Source organism: Panicum hallii, chromosome 5, assembly GCF_002211085.1.
Source record: "Panicum hallii strain FIL2 chromosome 5, PHallii_v3.1, whole genome shotgun sequence".
NCBI classification, from domain to species: Eukaryota; Viridiplantae; Streptophyta; class Magnoliopsida; order Poales; family Poaceae; genus Panicum; species Panicum hallii.
In genome coordinates, this window is record NC_038046.1 from 5,783,630 (window position 1) to 5,804,208 (window position 20,579).

At 49.4% G+C, this 20,579-nt stretch overlaps 1 protein-coding gene, 1 long non-coding RNA gene and 1 pseudogene across 2 annotated transcripts; 1 reads left to right on the top strand and 2 right to left on the bottom strand.

The window, feature by feature from the left end:
• Positions 1-2,992: 2,992 nt before the first annotated feature.
• LOC112891542 (cyclin-dependent protein kinase inhibitor SMR4-like) lies at positions 2,993-3,520 on the bottom strand. Its single transcript, XM_025958431.1, has one exon. The coding sequence runs from the start codon at positions 3,483-3,485 to the stop codon at positions 3,228-3,230; it is 258 nt and encodes an 85-aa protein (XP_025814216.1). The 5' UTR covers positions 3,486-3,520; the 3' UTR covers positions 2,993-3,227.
• Positions 3,521-7,843: 4,323 nt separating this feature from the next.
• LOC112895965 lies at positions 7,844-9,886 on the bottom strand. Its single transcript, XR_003229309.1, has 3 exons — positions 9,110-9,886; positions 8,774-8,814; positions 7,844-8,038 (listed from the first exon to the last, which is right to left on the bottom strand). It is a non-coding gene; the product is annotated as an uncharacterized LOC112895965 (long non-coding RNA).
• Positions 9,887-11,295: 1,409 nt separating this feature from the next.
• LOC112895964 lies at positions 11,296-14,992 on the top strand (annotated as a pseudogene).
• Positions 14,993-20,579: the final 5,587 nt, after the last annotated feature.

Genomic DNA, 20,579 nt, shown 5'->3' on the forward strand with positions numbered 1-20,579 from the left:
CTTGTGAGCCTTTGAAGCTAACTACCCCCTGCGTCAATCTTATAAACCTGCATGCCTCTTTGCCTTTTCTTCGGTGGCGATTTGGGGCTTGTTTAAGACCGCCGGGTCTGAACATAAACAAGGTGGCCAAACAGTGCCGTTACGTTGCTTAGAGCTGTGTGTTTGTTGAAGTGGAGCTAGCGGACCGATCTTTCATTTGATTTTCTATCCGACCGTCACAAACCGATGGGCCAAGCAATCTGCCTCCTTTTTTGTCAGATGGATTTACACTGACATGCTCGTGCCGCCATGTGACAAGCCCTGAATGTCAGGGACCAATAGAGGCCGTGCAATACCGTTGAGTGAGCAGTGCACCCATTGTTTTGAGATGCGCCAACCTGACGATCTGTCGATCTCCCATACCTTAGTTAGCCGAGTCCTGCAAGGATGAATATCTGACTGCAATCTCGCCTGTTAGTTGTAACAATGTACTTAGTCCGGCAATGTTCCTGTACTTAGTCCGGCAACAGAGCAGGCAATGTGCGACGGAGCCCCAGCAGCCGGTTTGGCGTCTAGGCTTGCGTCGTCCAATCTATTACAGGCCATGGGGCCATGCTCTACCGAATCTATTTTTTTCTTCGGGTCCCTCAAGGCCTGAACAAGATTTGCCTAAAGAGAAAGAAGTTAGGTGCTTCATTTTTTTGGGAGGCAAGACAAATTTTGTCTATCATATCAACAAACATATAATTTTCTGAAGAACATGCGTTTCCAACCACATATAATTTGCAGAAGAATAACTTGCTTTTCGGTAGGAGGTATTAGGCACCTGATAATTAGCATTTGCTGATATTTGTCAGTAATATTGCCTGGCAAGCCATGTGTTGAGTTTTAGGATTCATGTGTGGATTGTGGTTATATGCATGCACCAACATACATCCGTTCCTGGACATTTTTTTAAAAAAAAATGCACCGACCCGTAAAGGCTCTCTAAACTTTCTAAGTGTTTCACCCAAGGTCCAAACCTCTCTATTCAGCAATGTTCCACATACTTAGCATCAGATGGCATCCATTCACTAATTTTTACAACTCATCATTTATATGACAACCAATGAAATTTTTTCCATCAGAATCCATATGTCACTGACATACTTAGCATTGACTTTGTACAGAAACGTTATGACAGTGCGAGGAGGCAGAGTCATCCAGGAGCAGAAACATGTCAAGCAGCGTTTGTTGTGCCTTGAATATAAAGCAAAGTGAAAAGGCATTATCCGAGTATTTAAAAGGAAAAAAACAAAAGGAGAGAATGCAACGACTTGCCTCCGATTGTACTACATTTCTTTTGCCAACTCAGTTCAGTCCATTGCCTGAACTCATACCAAACGTTCCTCACTCTGCACCCTTGCGACAGCGAGGCCTAAACCTCTGTCTATGCCTGTTATAGAACTATGCAAATTTCTACCTACTGTGCTCTTTTGGTCTGCGAGGACGACGAGATTAGCACGAATCGGTGTTGGTTGCGATGGCACAAATACTTTAGTGGTTTTGTGTCACCGGTTTTAGATGTGACGCTGCCACCGAACTGTGTGCCATGTCTGGCTTCAGGGCAAAGGATCTGACTGAACTGCTGAGGTCTCTCCGGGGTCTCGCAGTTTGGCGTCGTGGAGTGGTTGGGCGACGGAAGCTGTTCCCCTTGAGCTGCACTCCTCTCGTGTCATCATGCAATGCAGCCAGTAGCTGCAACGGAAGATTGTTGCTTCAGCCGCAGAATATAGTAAAAATACTCCGCATTAACCGTAATCAAATTGCATGGCTGCTGGCCTAATTGGTCGGTGCCGTGTTGCCGTCAGGGGTGCCCTGCTCCCTCATGGAAGCCGAGCGAGATTTTACGCGTCGCGAGTGTTGGTCGTTGAGGAAAGGGGAACCGAGAAAGTTACTTGGAAAAAAGAAAAAGAATCGACCTTTTGGACTTGTAGTGGAAATTGCAGCGAACCTAAAATCTCACTTGCAGAATACTTGCAGCAGGAGCATCACACCACACCACATCAGTGTTCTGTACACTGCTTGCTCACTATGTACTCCCTCCTCCCTCTCGCCGCCCTGCTGGTCCCGCGCGCCACGCCACGGCCGGGCACGGGGCGGCACGGGACACGGGGGCCGGCAACTGCCCGGCGCCCTCGAAGCACAACACCAACACATGCCCCGCATCGATCACCAAACAAGCAGCCCCCCCCCCCCCCCCCCCAACACACACACACCCGGCGAGCTTGCGTTATCCTGTCGGTTCGTCGTTCACAGCATCTGGAAGCCGTCCGCGTCACCCCCCCTGGCCATGGTCGCTTCAGGACCACAGAAGCGAGCTCTGAAGCCCCCCCTGACACTAGTCACACACACGGGCCGGCCACATACATTGCGGCGCGCCGAGGAGGCAGGCGAATCCGAAGCCCACATCGAGCCGCAGGGCTCCCCTCCCCTCCGCAGCCACAATAACTGCGGCCGGATTCGAGAGCACAGCTTCCCTCTCGGTTGTGTTAATGCCGTCCAGTTCATGTACTACCAGCTGTGATGAACAGCTGCTAACTTCATTTAACCTGCACAGATTACTGTTCCTAACTTTCCATTAAGATTACTGTTTCCAAAACCGATTTTAGCGGGAGAGGACTGCAGCAGTAGCGATGAAGCATAGTACTACAGGAAAGGCTTTTCGAAGCTTCAAGATACAACCTGGCTACCGATCAACACCGATCCCTAGTAAGTATCCTAGGTGCCCGGATCAGATGCCGCGCACACAAGTGAAGCAAAGAACTGCATGCAGACAGGGACAGCGAGCTTCTCCCTGCATATTCAGGGCCGTGGAACTGAGGAATGCGGCAGCAACAGCGCCACCGCATTCTTCCAGCCGCAATCACCGCCACAGGAGTTTCAGCCTTGCAGGAATTACTGAACATCCACTACGACATCTCAATCACACAAAGGGCCAGTGATCGACATTCAGAGAACAGGGGTGGCAAGAAAGAAACATACGAGGATTTCATCATCTGAACCAATACAAAACAGTATGCCTACGAGCCCTCATCTCAAGCATCCACCACCTACCTACCTACCCTACTACTCCCTAAAACCCTCCTACCGATCCCTATCCGCCCGCTACTAAACCCGAGTACAACAGAGGAGAAACCGGCGAAGTATCTACAGCTCCCAAAATCGATCTAGAACAGAGCTCCTTTCCGCCCGCCGCGGCGGTGAAGTCACGCGCAGGTTGAGGCCTGGCGGCGCGGCGCGAGCGCGAAGAGCGCCTCCAGGTCCGGCGGCTGGAAGTAGCCGTTCTTGGGCGGGCTCCGCCGCTTCCCCAAGTCCAGCACGGCCTTCCTCGGCGCCGCGGGGCAGGGGAGCGTCGCCGGGATGCGGCACTCCTCCCGCTTCGGCGTCTCCCACCCGCCGCAGCAGTACCCTCCGCCGCCCACCGCCACAGCCGCCGCCACCGCACTCTCTACGCTGCTCTCCATTGGGGGGGATTTTCGGGGGGGAGAAGAAATTTCGTTTCCTTATTTTGAAGCGCGGGATTGGGAGGGAAGAGACGCCGCCGGCGGAGCATATAAAGGAGAGGCGGCTGCGGCGGGAGGATCAGGCTTCCGAAGGACGGAACTGGACGGCTCCGTGCTGCGCAAGGCGGGACGGGATCGCTGACGTGGCGTATCGGGCTCCGTCTGATCCGGGGAGCGGAATTAAGCGGGAAAAAACGCGCCGATGGGCGGGAACCCGCGACGCACTGTTTCGATTCAAAACTCTTTCAGCCAAGGGCCTCTACTTCATGATATTACTCATTCATCCTTCCAGGACCACAAGAGGACGCTGCTTCTGGCAGCAAACTTTGGTCACGAGGGTCTTTGTGTAAGATTGGAGGGCATGCCGCATTGGATTCCCCTGCGTTACGTGGGGTGTTAGGCGTGCCAGGTGTACGGGTAGTGATGGGCGACCGAATACGGTGGGTCCCCGGCTTCGGCGCCGCCCCATATCCACGATTCGAACCCACGGCATGGGCCCGGTCTTGGTGCGCCGCTGCCCGCAGGATGGCGGCCGCGTGTGGGGACGGTCCTCATGGACCGGGTGCGTGCCGTAGTCTGGGGGGCTGCTGGAATGATCCCTTCCGCCTCGAATTCCTGGGGCACGTGGGTCCCGCATCGGGTGGAGATCGGGTGGTCTCGTGTGAAAAACTGCGGCGCGGCGCGTTGCGTTGACTCGTACGCCGCAAACTGCCGGGAACTACGTGGGCCTTCGCCGTAAATGGGCCTTTCTAGTTGTTTGGCCTCTCTCTGGACCATGTTTTTCTGTTAAATGGCCTAGCCCAATGGTACTTTCTCAGGTTGGCCGTGGCGTCCGTTTTTATTTTTATTTTTTTTGCAGGGGCGTCCGTTTTTATTTGAAGCAAAACGTCCCAAACAACAACGTGAAGGAAGTATCATCTCTCTATCTCTGAAAGAAGAAAGAAGAAAGGACATGAAGGCAATATCTACGCTCTGCGCCTTTCAAAAAAAAAAATCTACACTCTGCAAGCTTCAGCAACGACAACCAGAGTTCGAACCTAATTGTTTAATCCCTTTCGTCTGAACAGACAGAAACAGTCGGGTTCATGTATGTCTCATCTTATCGTCTAGTCCTAGCAGATGTCATGTCTAATGCCTTGGCCTCTTGTGTATCGAGATAGTATCATACATGATACGAATCAAGAATTGAAGTGTGTGTGGGCTCAGCATCAACGTGCCAGACAGAAATGTCAACCCAGGGTCCTGCCGGCACCCAATGGCCTCCGTCGATGCATCCAATGCCTTGACTTATCCCGATCAACTCCTGACGGCAAGCCAGCAGTAACCTTTAAAAGGGCCATACAGGTCAGAAGTAGTTTTTACACGGCCGCAGACTCACCTGTCGCGCCATAACGGCGCGCACCGGTGAGACGCCGACGGAAATGACCGGGACCGTCTCGCCGTGGATCGCCAGGTTGACCCGTTCGCGCGCCCGCGCTGATCGTGACCTGGTCATTCCGTCCGTGTCACGCTAGAGGAGCCTGCCGGGCTGAGCAGTGAGCGGCAGCGACTTCCGTGCACACCTGAGAAGAAAGAGCTGTCAGCTTTACCATGCAGCACGGTGAACAACCAGTCTGAAATGGCCGGACAAGGTTGCCGGACAAACGGGACAAGGTTAAGTGCCTTGCCTGGAAGACGGCTTGAAATTCGAAAGTGAAACGGGACAGGCAATCGCATTTATGCAGAACGGTGCACCGCCGGCGCCCCATTTATCTTTTCGTGCCGAGGTTAGAGGGTCTGCGATTGTTTCGTGGTGCCCGTCTGGAACACGTCGGTTCTTGCAGGGATCGCTTTTCGCTCGTGCTGGGTTGCTGAGCTCCTAGGATGCCCGCGCGCCCGGTGTTCGATCGGGGGCTCCAGGGAGGCCGGCGGGGAGCCCTCCCTCGGCACTGTGTGAAAACGACCGGGACTGAATGCACGCACCTATCATCCTCTGTTGCTCATGTCAGCGCATCCTTCCGGCTCCGGCGGTTGAGCCGACGGGCAGAGTTATTAGGGCACAAGGACTTGGTGCTTGATGCTCGACCTCCCTGACACTCAGTTTAGGCTCCCATTGGTCTCTCGCTCGTTTGTTTCTCCTTATCCGGGGTGGACTGCGGAAAGACTCAAAGTGGAATTGGCCACCTAGGCAGTAGGCACAAGGCACCTACCCAGTCCACTATGTTACTACCCGTGAATTGACCTGGATGTCGACAAAGATGTCTGAAATCTCAACGCCTCTGACGGGGAAGTGGCTCGACGGATACATTGTCCAACTGCAGTCACCTCATCTGCCCGACCTTGCTGATAAAATAAATAAACCCACGAAACTCGCTCGGCCAAATCTGTGTGCTAGCAGTTGCTGCACAGGAAGTGGCATGCAGGAAGTAACAGACTGACTCATCCAAGTGTTCGTGTGCGAAATCAAACGAAATCGAATTCTCTTGACATTTCTCTCCCCTAGGCGGCTAGGCCGGCAAGGCGATTCAAGAAAGAGGAGCCCTGCGGTCCTGCCTGGCTCCTGTCATCTCCCTTTCAGCAAGGACATGCCACCTTTCGGAATGAAACCGGCAGGTAGCTGGCTCTGCAACGCATGCATGAGCAAGTTGCGCCCGTGGCCATTACGCCCGTTAATGCCAGAACCAGCCTCGAGCGAGTAATCGCTGCCGGGAACCTCGCCGGAGTAATGGGATGCCGCGGATGAAACTAACGAGCCCCTCTTCTTCAGTTTTTCTTCCCCTTGGAAATGAAGTTTAACAGGGACGGCACGTCTCCAGATCGCGACGCGAGGTGGTGACGCCGACGCCGACGCCTCTGCCGGGGCGCGGCCGTCCGCGTCGCCGGAGTTATTGGCGATTTAATTGGGAAATCCGGAGGAAGCTGCGGCTGAGAACGGGGGCCGGGGGGCGGCTGGCTTGCCTGAAGGCCCGTGCCTAGCCGGCCAGCCTTTTTCTGCACGGTTGGTTGTCTGGTGAGCGATGCGATGGGATGGCCGGCAAGGCGGCAAGGGTGGACGTCGCTACGGCAGCCGCCGCGCACGAGGTGCGGACGGACGTTTCAGGTTTCCGCGGTCCTGCTCAGCCAGGCCCTAGATCTTTTTTCAACTGTCAGGTTGCTGTGACATTCTTCTGGTTTTTTCTTCCGCCTTCAGCTCTCTGCAGTCACGGTTGTTTTGCAGTTATTTCGCCCACCTGTAATTCTGTAAATTAAGCACTTGGCATACACTCAAATATGAATTATGAATACACGAAATTAGCAGTATGGAGTATTTATCAACCGTTAGCGATTGATTCAAGCATTTAGCAGCTTAATCTGTACAGTAGCTGGTCGATGCAGACCTTACGCAGGGGGAAAAAAACGAAAAGGCAGGCGTGCCGGTTCATGCCTTTCGGACATGATAAACTTTTATCACCATTTTGCAACAGGGCGGGCCTTTAAATCGGCCGATGGATTGCTTTACTGACATCATTAACCAACAAAAGAATAAATAGAGAGATTCTAAGTTGTAACCATCAGAGCAATGGTCGGAAAAAAATCTCGAGCGACTCATCAAATCACAAAAGCCAGTTAGAAAATAGATTCCTATTTGAAGAATACCTAACCGTATAGATAAAGCTTATATTAATCCGGATGTGTTTGATTTTGCTTCTAGGAGCCAAGGTAAAATTTTCCTACTTTAACCAATTATTTTAGCCACTATTTGGTCGGATGCTAAAATTTAGCTTGGCAACATTCTTCTTTGGCCATGTTAGTTCATTTTGGTCGCAAAAGGTGTCCAAATCTATAGCCACCGATTTGGTGGTCAAATTTTGGCTGAGCTAGTGCAAACCAAATACATTCTAGATCTACTTTATTTCAACTGTCATGCCTCCAACTTAATTTTTATAAGACTGCGTTTGGATGTAGGTATCCAGTGAAGGAATTGCATTGTGCTAGCGATACCAAATCTGGAGTGGCATTGGAATTGAGCTGGAATACCAATATTGCTGTTTGGATGTGCATGTAATTGCTAGTTGGAATCAAAAGGTATAACAGCCAATTCCAATGCTTATTTGGATGTGCAAACTCTTGAATTGTATACTTTGATGAGTTTGAATATGATAAAACATTGTACATCTATTAATCACAATCTAACTTGTGCACATATTAAAACTATTATATATCACTTTTTATAAAGAAAAATATGCAGATGTTCTAAAAAAATCATCAAATAAGCTAGAATATCATGAAAAAGATGATAAAAATATTAACAAAAATAATACCACAACAGTCATTATATAACCAACAACATGACATCGATAGCTTCCAGGTCCCTTACAAGTACCAACAAAAGATTACAACATACTAAGTAGTGCAGCAATAACAGAATAATATATATTTTCTCCATCATAAAAGGAAGCACCTTCGCCATTGGCATAATCAGTTGAGTAAATAGTGCTGATTGCATCTCAATTCTTCACTACTTTGATCTTATAACAAGCTGCTCCCTTGTTGCTCTGCAAAATAGGCACATCAACAAAGTCAAGTTACTATATTTTTGTATTACAAAAGTAAGGTGAAAAATAAAATTGCCAAACCATTTCCATTTGTAGTCATCAGGTGATTGAAAAGAAGAATCAGGAAGTTTAGTGAACTCTCCACTCAGATATAAAATAGCTGTCAACACATCTGAAAAATTTCTATTGATAGTCTCTAAAGAACATTTGTAAATGCCACGCAACAATATTATTTTTTAGACCATGTCCAACTACTAGCAAGAACATAGCAACCTTTTCTTCCATATTGATATATATACTATCACGAAGACTAGATCTCTCTTGCAACATGATGCATAGGTCATGGAAGTTTTTTTTGTCAAACGCAACTTATCATAGCATGTAACTTCAGATCCATCGTACATTTCTTTGAGCAAATCTTTCCTATAATTGTGCCTGCACTCATTATCACTAAAACATCCTAAATTCCTTGGCATCCTCTGCGAACTAAGATATGCTAGCCCACGAAAACTGACTCGATATAGAGTTCCTTCATTTTTTCTCTTTCTTCTTTTATTTTCTTCAGTTAGGCAAGCAACCAATTCAAGATAGCTACAATGCACACTCATCAACTGTATGAAAAAAAATCTAACACCACGACATATAGGAACAACTTAATAATTAGGCATACAACAACACATGCACGATTGGAAAACATGGCATACAGGAACAAAACATGAATTAGGCATCACATACCTCTAATTGGCCTGAAGAGGAACCAATGCCTGGACAACAACCTGATAGATTCGTGCATGAGAGAATTAGGATTCTTATGTGTGCTGCAATTGAGTGTCAATAAATGAATAAAGGGGCTTTAGAGATGCGTCATAGGTCTGCACGCATAAGGGAGTACCGGAGTAGGCAAAAAGAAAGAAGGAGGCTACGGGCGCATCGTATATGCACAACCTGTGGTATGGAGGTGGAGGGAAGCAGGGAAGATTGAAGGCGAGATAGACCACCAGGGAGAGGGAAAACGCTGGAGGATGGATGGAGATGCGGGAGAATAAGGAGTAGGGTGGGAGAGGAGGGTACCTACGGTGGTGGTGGCGTTGGCGGCGGCGTTCAGGGTCGCCTCTCTTCCGTCCCTCTCGCAGCAGGGAGCCGCGATTTGTTTTTTTGGACGCCGTGCAAGAGAGGGTGGAAGAAACCGATTCAGATGAATACAGAGCCGGAGGTCTCGGAATAAGAAAAATTTTAGAATTTGGCACTCAATCCACACGTCTCACGAGAATTGACATCCGATTCGCAAACCTTTTAGAATTTGACACCGTGCACGCGAATTCTTTCATTTTAGGTGTTTCTCATCTTTTTCTCCAATTTCTCTCTTTTCTCTTTTCTCTTTATTCACCGGCCACGAGAAAAGACGGTCCTGCCGTTAGTCATATCCCTTCATCTGATCGATCCCTGGCCGCACGCTCTCCTGTTCGGGACCTACCTATATTCTTCCATCTCTAGCGGATGAATGGTGAATGAGCTTTCTCCATTTGAGAGCAGAATGAGCTGCACGAACAGTGCCGGATGCGGCAGATCCAGCGCTTCGCGCGGAACGCCAAGCTCACGGTCATCGTGCTCCCCGGCATCATCGGCGCCGGCTGCTTCGGCACGCCGCACCAGGACCTCATCGAGCTCCGCCAGCACTTCATCTCCCTACCGCACCGGGGCAAGCACGTATAAGAATACAAGCAAGTATAAGAATAAGAGCTTCTCTTTTCCTCCGTCCTCCGCTGTTTATTCTTCCCCGAAGCAAGCAAAAAAGGAAATCAGACTTCTCTTTCCTCCTCCCTCCGAGCTGAAGCTTCTCTCTTTCCCTCCTCCCGAACCGCAAGTGCTATGGCTAGTCAATCTCAATCCGTGCAAAGAACTTGATTTAGATGGGGAAGAGTTGAATTTCGTTGTCTTGGAATATGTGGGCAAGCTCAACCCGAGGAACAGATGGGACTGAGCTGATTCATTGGCATGGAACTTGACTGGATTGGTACGCCAATCTGGTGGCCGGGGAGGAGATTGGGTCTCATCCGTTGCGTCGCGGGAGCAGCTCGCGGCAGGGGAGCACGAGCAGGAGGATCAGGCGCCGGGGGAGCACCTGTTCTTCGTCCAGCCGAGAGAGGGAGGGAGACGGAGAGAGAGCCACACGAGACAGAGCGCCTGTCGATCAGATGAAGGGATATGGCCAGGGGCAGGACCGTCTTTTCCCATGACCTGGTGAATAAAAAGAAAAGAGAGAAATTGGAGAAAAAGGATGAGAAACATCCAAAATGAAAGAATTCGCGTGCATGGTGTCAAATTCTGAAAGGCTTGCGAATTGGATGCTAATCCCGTGAGGCGTGTGGATTGAGTTCCAAATTCTGAAATTTCTCTCGAAATTGTGGGCGGACTCGCGCAAAAGGGGCGAATATTTCGCGGTATTGGAGTGCGATTCCGTCCGTGAATGCCAAAACTATCCAAACAAGCGATATTAGCGGGAATCCAATGCTAAAATCGAATTCTAGGTCTGAATATCAATATCTAAACGCAGTGTTAGAAATATTCGTTGGTTGGTCAAACGGATTCTGGCAAGGCGACCAAGAAGTTAGTGGAAATAGTTAGAATTTGAGGTTTCTAGTAAGTCTCTTTATTGCAATCGTGTAGCCATAGAAGACGACGAATGTGGAGTGGGTGGGATGGATAACAGTTGATGAGTAGCGTAGGTGGCAAATAAGTAGCAATACAAAATTTGTAGCGGGGAGTGGTAGCGGGAACGCCGCTAGAGACCAAGGAGGTGGGTTGGAGGTAGGGCCTTACCAAATGAAGGAATGAAGAAGAAAATGTTGTACTTGTGACTGAGATCCGATGACCACAAACTCTATGACTGAATCTGAGTTTTGAGAACACGTTCAAGACAATATCGCCGTTTTAATGTTTTATGAAATCTAAGCTATCTTTATTGTGATTCAAGCCAGTTGAGTGACCATCAAAGTATCAAACCGAAGCTCCCGTGGAGCTGCAATTAACAGGTAGGCTGTTCTTTTTTTTTGATGGGATAGGCTGTTCTAATTACTCATACCTAGACTTCTGTAGCCGCGGTATTTTCTGGTTTAGTACATCTATTTTCAGTTAAGTCCTACTATCTTGAATTGACTTCCCCTATAAACTGGTACTGTAGATTTGAAGTCTCGGACGCACACCGTGTCAGCCAAAGCATCGTCGATCCACCTACATACGTCTCTATAAAAGCCTCCCGTCCGATTACTCCATTCCCGTACATGGGGGGTTGTTAATTCCCGACCGGCACTTGATGGGGGATGTGCTGCACCCTCAGGCCGGCACCGGCGACGTGCAGGCCCTCTGGCCGGGCGATCTCGACGAGCAGCTCATAACCGAGCTCCTCAGCGACGACAGCCTCCTCCTCGGCGCCCTGCACCCGGACCCCGGCGGCGACTCGGAGCACTGCTCGCGCGACACGGGAGCGTCGCCAGCGGCTGCTCCCGCGCCATGCGACAGCGGCGGCGGCGGCGCGGCCGAGCAGGAGGAGCTGCTGCCGCAGCCGGAGGCGGTGAGCAGGGCCCTGTGCTCGGTGTACACCGGGCCGACGATCCGGGACATCGAGATGGCGCTGTCGACGTCGCGGCCCTCCTACCCTGGAGCAGCCGCCGCTACAGCCCGATGCATCTGTAGGTGCATCATGCATATCCGTCCGCCGACGGATTAAATCGATCTAATTCTTCTTGATGGAAGAAGGCTGATGAGTGATCCACGTGTGGTTTTGGTTGGAATTGATCATGTGGCAGCAGGTTCGGGGCGGCGAGCCGGGCGCCGGAGAGCAAGTACACGACCAAGGTGAGGAGCTGCGGCGGCAAGACGCCGAGCGACGGCTACAAGTGGCGGAAGTACGGGCAGAAATCCATCAAGAACAACCCCCATCCCAGGTGCAGTACGATCCACACGCGTTTAGCTCTACTTCTGCAACGTTAAATCAATTTGGCAGTTACTCCTCCTCATTCAAAGTTGGCCCTTGTTCTTCGGCATGCCGATCGCGTCGCGGATTCAATTCGCACATGCGTCCCGGGGTCATGTAGGACCATGATGGCTTACTTGCGCTAGGTAGAAGGTCGCTTGCAGATCCAAATCGTGTCGAGTTTCCGGTATGGTCGCCGCCGACGCGATCATGCAATGATACGCACGCACTCGAGTCTGGGCAATGTCACCGCCGGCAACTACGCGGCCCGGGCACCGGCCGGCCGGGGGATGAGCGAGCGGCGGCGGAGAGCGCGCGCGCGCATGTGGAAGCGGACGGATCGGAGCGGCCGCGCATGCCCGCGTACACGAGCGGCAGCTGGAGAGCAGAACCGCTGCGGCGCGTCGCCGGGCATGCGGTGTCGCGGTCTGGCGCAGGTAGCACGCGTGCCGATGATCTCCGATGGTAGACGACCAGAGGCCGACACGTTTCTGGGCCTCTAGTGGCAGTAGTAGTTGGTGCCCGTGGGGAGAGCCTCGCGTACGGCGGCCGTGCAGCGTGTTACGTGTGAGATGAGCAGATGGGGAGATGGCAGATGAGGCCATGAAGGCCGTCGGCGGGGAACCGGGAAAGACCAAGAGTACTGACGCGAGCAAGGAGCGAGTGCTTGGACTAAAAGGAGAGCCCGGCAAAGGAAATAACCAGAGAGAGCGACGTGTGTGGCAGATTTCTAGGTTTCGCATTCTCACTGTCCTATTTTCCATACCGATCCATCGCGTTCTGATTTTCCAAATCTTCTAAGAGCAACTCCAACAATAGTACTTAAATCAAACCCTCTAAATGCTAAATAAAGACCTATTGTTTAGTATCTATAATCACCTTTGCTCGCAGCCGCTGCAAACAGTAACGAACAGCCGGAATTACTTTTAGGGCCGTCCCTGCTAAACCTAAATCAGAGTATTTATAAAAGGACATTTCATTTTGAGAATTTCGTTCCAGTTTTAGTACAAATTAAAGTTTGTTCACTAGCACACTACCTTAGCTTTTACTTTAAGCTCATTTTAAAAATACAGTACGCTATTTTGGTAAGATTGGCTAGTTCTTCTCACTATTTTATTATTATAGTAAGCCTTGTAAAAGTATAGTCTCGTCAAGAACTTGTACACCTCTCTCCCTTTATGATCAGAAGGGCCATGCATCCATCTTTCTCACCGCGCGCGATGTTAACTGCTTCTCTCCAAAGTACATGCTTTAGCAAATGATTAAGGGGCCCTGCTCACATCTCACACACCCAGGGACGGCCCTGATTGGAATGGTGTTATTGGTAATTCGTCTACCCCGTTGGAAAAACGATGTGAAATTAGAATGCTAATTAAACGCGTTTAGAACCTGCTTTCCTCTTTGATGGAAAGCAGTCTGCACGGTTTAGGAATGATAGCCAGCAGCGTCATCTTCAGAGCAACGACGTTGTGCACTATCGATCGTACCAGCGCCTTGCTAAAGAGTACGGTCTCGCAGAACCACCTTTTGTGCCATTTTGTGGCGCCACTGTGGATAGTGCACGCAGCTTGTAAGTGTGTAATTGTGCAAATATAATGACAAAAGGTGCTACATGTACACACGCTCCTATGGAACCTGCCAAAGACGTGTTCAGAGAAATCGGCTAGCTGACGGCGACGTCTGCATCGATGATCTCTTATCTCGCCTAGCTAGAAGCAGTAACAGTTCCAGCAATCATTTGTCCCTCCCTGTCACGCGATAGATACTTTTTTTGAAATAAACAGGATGTGCACAGGCACAGCGCGGCAACCGCTAACAACCATCTGCAATGTTTCATTAAGTGCCGCTAAATTGAATAAAAAAAGTTGGTTTCAGACAGGCAGTCCTTTCAGGTCCAGCGACCTCTAGCTGCTGTACCTAGGTTATTACAGTCACACTCATGAATAGCTGATGATATAGTGCCGTTGATCATCGAAGATTTTCGTTCCTGATGAAATTTAACCAATGGTGGATGATGTCTGATGGTATGATCTGCCGGCATGCCTTCTTGTTGTCTTGCAGGAGCTACTACAAGTGCACGAGCTCCCGGTGCGGCGCGAAGAAGCACGTGGAGAAGTCGACGGACGACCCGGAGATGCTGGTCGTCACGTACGAGGGCCCGCACCTGCACGGCCCGCAGCCGCTCTTCCCGCGCCGCCAGTGGGCGTCGGTGGACCTGTCCGGCGCGGCGGCGGCGGCCGCCGCGAAGAAGCAGGTCAAAACCCCCTCCCCAGCGGCGTCATCAGCCGCGCCCGCGCGCGCAAGCGACGACGCGGGCGGCTGGCCGCCGAACGACGACCACTACCAGATGACGTGCGGCGGCGACGCCGGGGAGGCGCCGGGAAACGGGCGCGCGGAGGACGCCGCGGCGCGCCGGCACCTGGCGGCGGCCGCGGACTCGTGCGACGGCGGCTCGACCGCCTCCGTGGCGGCTGCTACCGTGCTGACCTGCGACGACTCGCCGCCTACGGCCTGGTCCTGCCCCGACTTCCCCTTCGCGTGGTCCCCTGAAGCTCCTCTGCTCCTGTAGAAGCCGGCCGGTAACCCGACTATGAATCGCCTAGGAATAGGATGCTTATACATATGTATACATACATCATAGTAGATAGCACAAATGGATCAAAAGATCACAGACCCCAGCAATTTCCATTGCGGGCTAGAATAACCCGAGTGGCTAGGCTACAACTCCGGCGTCAAGCTACCTAAAGCTGGTGCAGCGCCGGTGGTGAAAAAAAAAGGCTAGCACTTTTCTAGTTAACCAGACAGCCACGGTATACTGTACAGTAGCAAAAGCTAGGCGTCGCAGTTCACAGGTGTAAACTCACAGGTGCCAATGCGTGCTCTGCTCTAGCACCACAAGAAGCTTTACCCTTTTCATCCCAATATTAGAAAGGCCCTGTTTATTCCCAGGCCGTAAACGCAAAAAAACCGTAAACGCAAAATTTTCGAAGGAATCTTACTAATTTGAAGTACTAAATGAAGTCTATTTACAAAACTTTTTGCATGGATGGGCTGTAAATTGCGAGACGAATCTAATGAACCTACTTAATCCATATTTTGCAACAGTGATGCTACAGTAACAATCCGCTAATTATTGCTTAGTCATGGATTAATTAGCATCATTAGATTCGTCTCGCGATTTACAACCCATCTGTGCAAAAAGTTTTATAAATAGACTTCATTTAGTACTTCAAATTGGCAAGATTCTTTTACAATTTTTTTTTTTACGTTTACACGCTGAACACGCCCGGAGACTTCGCTGATCACCGTTCAGGTAAGCATTGGTTGGCCGTGCGCGCATCCTCGCCGTAGCTTTCGCCATCATGCGCTGTCCCCATTCTAGGACTCCTCTCTTTGTTTCCCCAACAGTGCCTCGTAATCCAGTTCGCGAGTCGCTACCCGCGCCATGAATGGACTGATCGCTGCCAACTAACAGGGGGTGGTCCAGGGATGGATCCGATAGCTTGCTAGATTGACCGATCCGTTAGCATGTCGATTGCTCGTGCGGCAGGGACGTTTGTGAGGGAACCAGAGGCAACGTGTCCGTGCTCTGGCCTTCAGCTTGAGATCTCTGGTGTTGTTGCTACAGCATGGTCATTCTGCTCTCCCCATCAGACTGCACATGACCTTTCGGCTGGATAGAGGATACACCAACCTTTTTTTTGATGAAAAGGATACACCAACCTGTAGGGTAGGTTATTACTCAATGGATTGTGCGGGTTTGGCTCGAGGTTCGAGCGGGAGGAGGCAGAAGAAGGGTTGTATAGATGGATGGAGACGGCAACGAATCGGCGATGATTCCTTTTTGCCAGAAATGGCCCGAGCAAGGAAACACTTCCAGTTTTGGACCTGAGCGGAGTCTCCGGCCCACTTCGGCACGGCCCAGCCGTACTCTACGTAATCGGTATGCAATGGAGGTTTGTATGCCCAGAGGGAAACCGACTTTTTTAAAAAAAAGATAAAAAATAAAATTGGAAAAAGGGGTGCCGGTGGGGAACATTTTGAAAAATGGGTACCTCCCGTCCGCTGATCGGGCCGGAGGCGACCTCCCGCCCACCCAGCGGGCGGGAGGTTCCCCGAGGGCCTCTTCACGAATTTCTTATTTGCGAAGAGATCCCTACGGGGCCCTGCGGGGCATCCCACCCAACCAAAGGGCGGGATGTTGTCCTGAGGGGCACCCCGCCCTTTGGTCGGGCGGGAGGCCCCCCCGGCTATATAAGTCCCAACCTGCCCCAAAAATTTCATTTTATCCAGGAAAAATCAGGAAAAAAAGAAAGAGAGAAGAGAAAGAGAGAAGAGGAAGCGGCGAAGCCCTGTTCACACGTCGATTTGGAGGTATATTCTCATTCAAGCTGTATAATTACTTGAAAATAACTATAATCTAGAAAATATTTCTTACAGTAGTTATGTTTTGAATAGTTTTTAATATTTTCATTTGTTTTTAGTATAATTTATATTCTGAATAGTTTAGAATTTGTAAAATATAATCTGAGAATCGCTGAAACTTAGTGTCGTCGTTGTGTATTAATATGTAATATAACTGGTTTATTCGACTGTGCGGTATTTTCATATATATCTTCCGAGAAGGGTATTTTCAGTATATATTACGGAGAAGAAAATGTGATTTATGGGCCAAATGAGGTAGATTTAAGTGAATTCAACTGTGCGGTCAGAAGAATTACCAGACCGCACGAGAGGACATTTGAATCCCTATGCAACTGGTTAATGAGGGGTTTAAGGATTAATCAGGAGACACACACTGTGAGTGTTCAATGCGTCATAAATCGTACCACTCATACTTTGATCTGGGAGCTGATGCCACTTGAAAGCAACGAGGAGTGGTTAACTAATTTGCAAAATGCAAGCCATTGGCAATGGACACTGGTACTCCTTGTCAGTGTGCATCAGAACCCTTTGATAAACATTAAAGCTACTCCGGGGGATGAAAATATTGATAAAGAAGTTGAGGAGGCAAACATTGAGGCAGGTGGCACCGCAGCACCTCAATGCGTGGCTGATGAGGGGGAGAACATACCCTTCATTGTTGAACAGCTGCAAGACGAAGAACGTGAATTGGACGAAGCAATGAATGCCATTCATCTGATGATGACGATGATGTGCCTGAAGAATGGGTAAGCAGCGACTTCAGTCATCTTGTCGTAGATGATGGATCTAGCTGGCCTTCGGATTGCAGGGAGAATGAAATTGCCCAGGGTGCGAGGTACCACTCAATTGAAGAGGTGAAGGAAGCTGTTAAGTGCTGGTCTCTCTCTCTTATGAGAGAGTTTAAAACAGTCGAGTGCAAATCTCGTAAGTACGATACGGTATGTGTGAAGGAGGGCTGTCCGTGGCGGATGCATGCCTATAAGGGTAAATGGAAAGATTATTGGGAATGCTCCATTGTCACTCAGCACACTTGTCATTTGCCTGGGGTGCAGAAGACCCATCGCAACCTTACATCGCAATACATCGCAAATGAGATGTACGGGATGATAGTAGAGAACATATCATATGAACCAAAGTCTATTATCTGGTAAATTCAGGAAAAGTACAAGTATACCATTTCGTACAGCAAGGCGTGGAGTGCAAAACAAAACGTGTTGGAGATGAGGTTTGGTACATTCGAGGCTGCATATGATAATGTTCCTCGGTTGCTGGCCGTCCTATGTCAGAGAAATCCTGAAAGCTATTACGAAGGAGTGCATTCTCAAGTTTGATGGAACTTGTTGTTGCTCATGCATGAGGCCCAAGTTGCTGCACTTACCTTGTTCTCATGTAATGGCTGCTTGTGCGGATATTCGACATCCTATCGATATATATATTTCCCATTATTTCAGAAAGGAGACAATTGCCAGCACCTGGCAGTATGAGATCTATGGGTTCCGTTTGGTTGGATCGTTCACTGAGATAGCGAATCCTGTTAGATATATTCCAGACCCAAGATCATCACGGGTTCAAAGAGGGCGCCGTCAGACACGGCGTATTCGTAATGATATGGATGAGTCAGAGCTCCGTCCGAGGATACAGCGCTGCAGTACATGTAATCAGATTGGACACACGTATAAACGTTGTCCAAAGAATGATGCTGGCTCCAGTTCTGCTGAAGCTGGCCCTACAGGTGATGCTACAGATGGAAGACCTCCGGTTGCATCAAGGAGTGGGAGACGTCGCCGATCGAGTGCTAGTACGTCATCAGGCATCATTTAGTTCTAATTTTATTTGAACATTGTTTGTTCATATGTAATATTTGCCGCGTTGAGATTGTATCGGACCTGGATGCGTATTTGTAATATTTACCGCATTGACTAAAGACAGAATTTTTTGATTCATGTATTTGTAATATTTGTAATGTTTGTACTGTTTGTTTTCATATTATTTTATTTTTAATGGCTTCATGTATTGTACTATCGTAATATTTGGATTCTACGTTGAAAAACGGTATCGTTTAACCATCTTCGTATGAGTTTTACATACCGTAATCTTCTCCGTAAAATTGAATTAAAATTTTATATGCATACATAAGAGTATGGCGAATAAATCTTGTATTTGCAAAAAGTCTGAATTTCAAATAGTTTCTGAAACATAAATTCTAAAAAAACATAACAAAAACCATAACCATGGGACCTCCCGCTCATTGGCCGGGCGGGAGGCCTGCTTCAGGGACCTCTTCGCGAATAAAAACCTTTCTTATTCGCGAAGAGACCCCTGGAAATTTTTTTGGAACCTCCCGCCCGATGGGTGGGCGGGAGGTCCCCGGCCCCACGTTTCCCGCCCGTTCAAAGGGTGGGATGTACCCATTTTCCTAATTTCTCCCATCCGGCTCCCCTTTTTCGAATTTTAATTTTTTTATCCACTTTTTAAAAAAAACTCGAGGGCAACCGGGGTGGTGGGGCGGGGGGCTTGGCCCCCAAACATCGGTACTTTTAACCCCCAGCCTATACTGTAAAGCCCACCGTGCTACCAATGCTTAGGTTCTCCAATTGTCATTTTATTGAACGATGCATACAATATTCATCTAGGTAGATAGCTAAATACTAGTTAAATCCAACCATAGTACTGATATTATGAGCCAAATTTGCAATACATTAGCAGCCACAACACTGGTATTATGAGCCAAATTTGCACCACGTTTGCAATACGTTATCTACGAAGTCGTATAAAGTTTAAATAGGTCACATGTGAAGCATTTTTCCTATTTAAAATATTTGTGACACGTATATTAAGTGTGGTAAAGGATTATGGCCCCAGTGCTCTCTTCGCAATCTAACTTACCCTTATATATTTTTAGCTCAAAATTGTATAAGATAAGAACTTAGCCTTTAGATTATTTAGGCTAAAATTTGAGACCCTTTATCACCCCTACATATATATATATATATATATATATATATATCTTGATATATTTTCTCACGAATAGTATAAGATATCCGGTCGGCCCCAAACTCGAGGATCTGTCATCTCAGTCTTTCGGAGGTGTTCATAGAGGTAGGATTGTGTTTGTGTATTCATAGGGGTGAGTGTGCGTACGTGTTTGTGAGCGTCTGTATCTATATTATATTTCTAAATGGTGTCCAGTCGGCCTCCTTTACTCAAAATTTCTGGTTCCGCCACTGAACATGATCGTGTCGATCACGCTACACTCGGTGCAGTTACCTGTAGCCGTCTGTCTGGGCACTATTCGCAGTCACATATATGACTGCGAAGGGAAGCGTTGCAGAAGGCCCACCGCGGCCCATCCGAACTCGCACCCGCCACCGCCGCCTCCTCCGTCACCGCCAGCTCCCGCAGTCGGATCCGTCGCCGTGCTGCTCGCCCACCCACCGTCGTGCTGCCGGCCGTCGACCCTAGGCTTCTTCTTGCCCGCCGTCGGCCACCACCTCGCCTCCGCTGCTGGCCGAACCATCATCACCGCCACCCCCGACCTTCCCTATAGCCGCCGGCTATGGAGCCGCCCCACCTCCGGAAACCCTAAATCCTAAAGTCGCCGCTTCGACCACCACACCGGTCAGCGTCGACCTCGTAGCCGGCCCCTCACCCCACCTCCCACCCCTCGCCGGTCACCCCACCTCCCACCCTAACCTGCTAGCATTGCGAGGAGGAAGAAGCCACCAGCGTCACGAGGAGGAACAAACACAGTAGCTGGGCCCACCGGTTAGCAAGCAGCAGCATCGTTCTGCGATGCTTCGCATTTAGGGGTGGTAACGGATCATAATTCTAGTACTCTCTTCACAATCCAACTTGACCTTTATGTATATATATTTAGCTAAAAATTGAATAAGATTAGAGCCCAACCCTTTTAGGATCCGATTTTTAGATTATCTAGACTAATTTTAGTAACACCTCTGTTCGCAGTAACGCACGCGACTGCTATTATTGGCGGGCTGTCCTCGCTCCTCGTTAATCGCAGGCTTGCAAGTACGTATGCGCGCGCGGGGGCCCGTGCCATGTGGTCCGTCCGATGATTTCTCTTGCCTTATTGCTCTTCTTTGTGCTTGTGATCATTGCCGATCACCGAAAAGCGAATAGCCC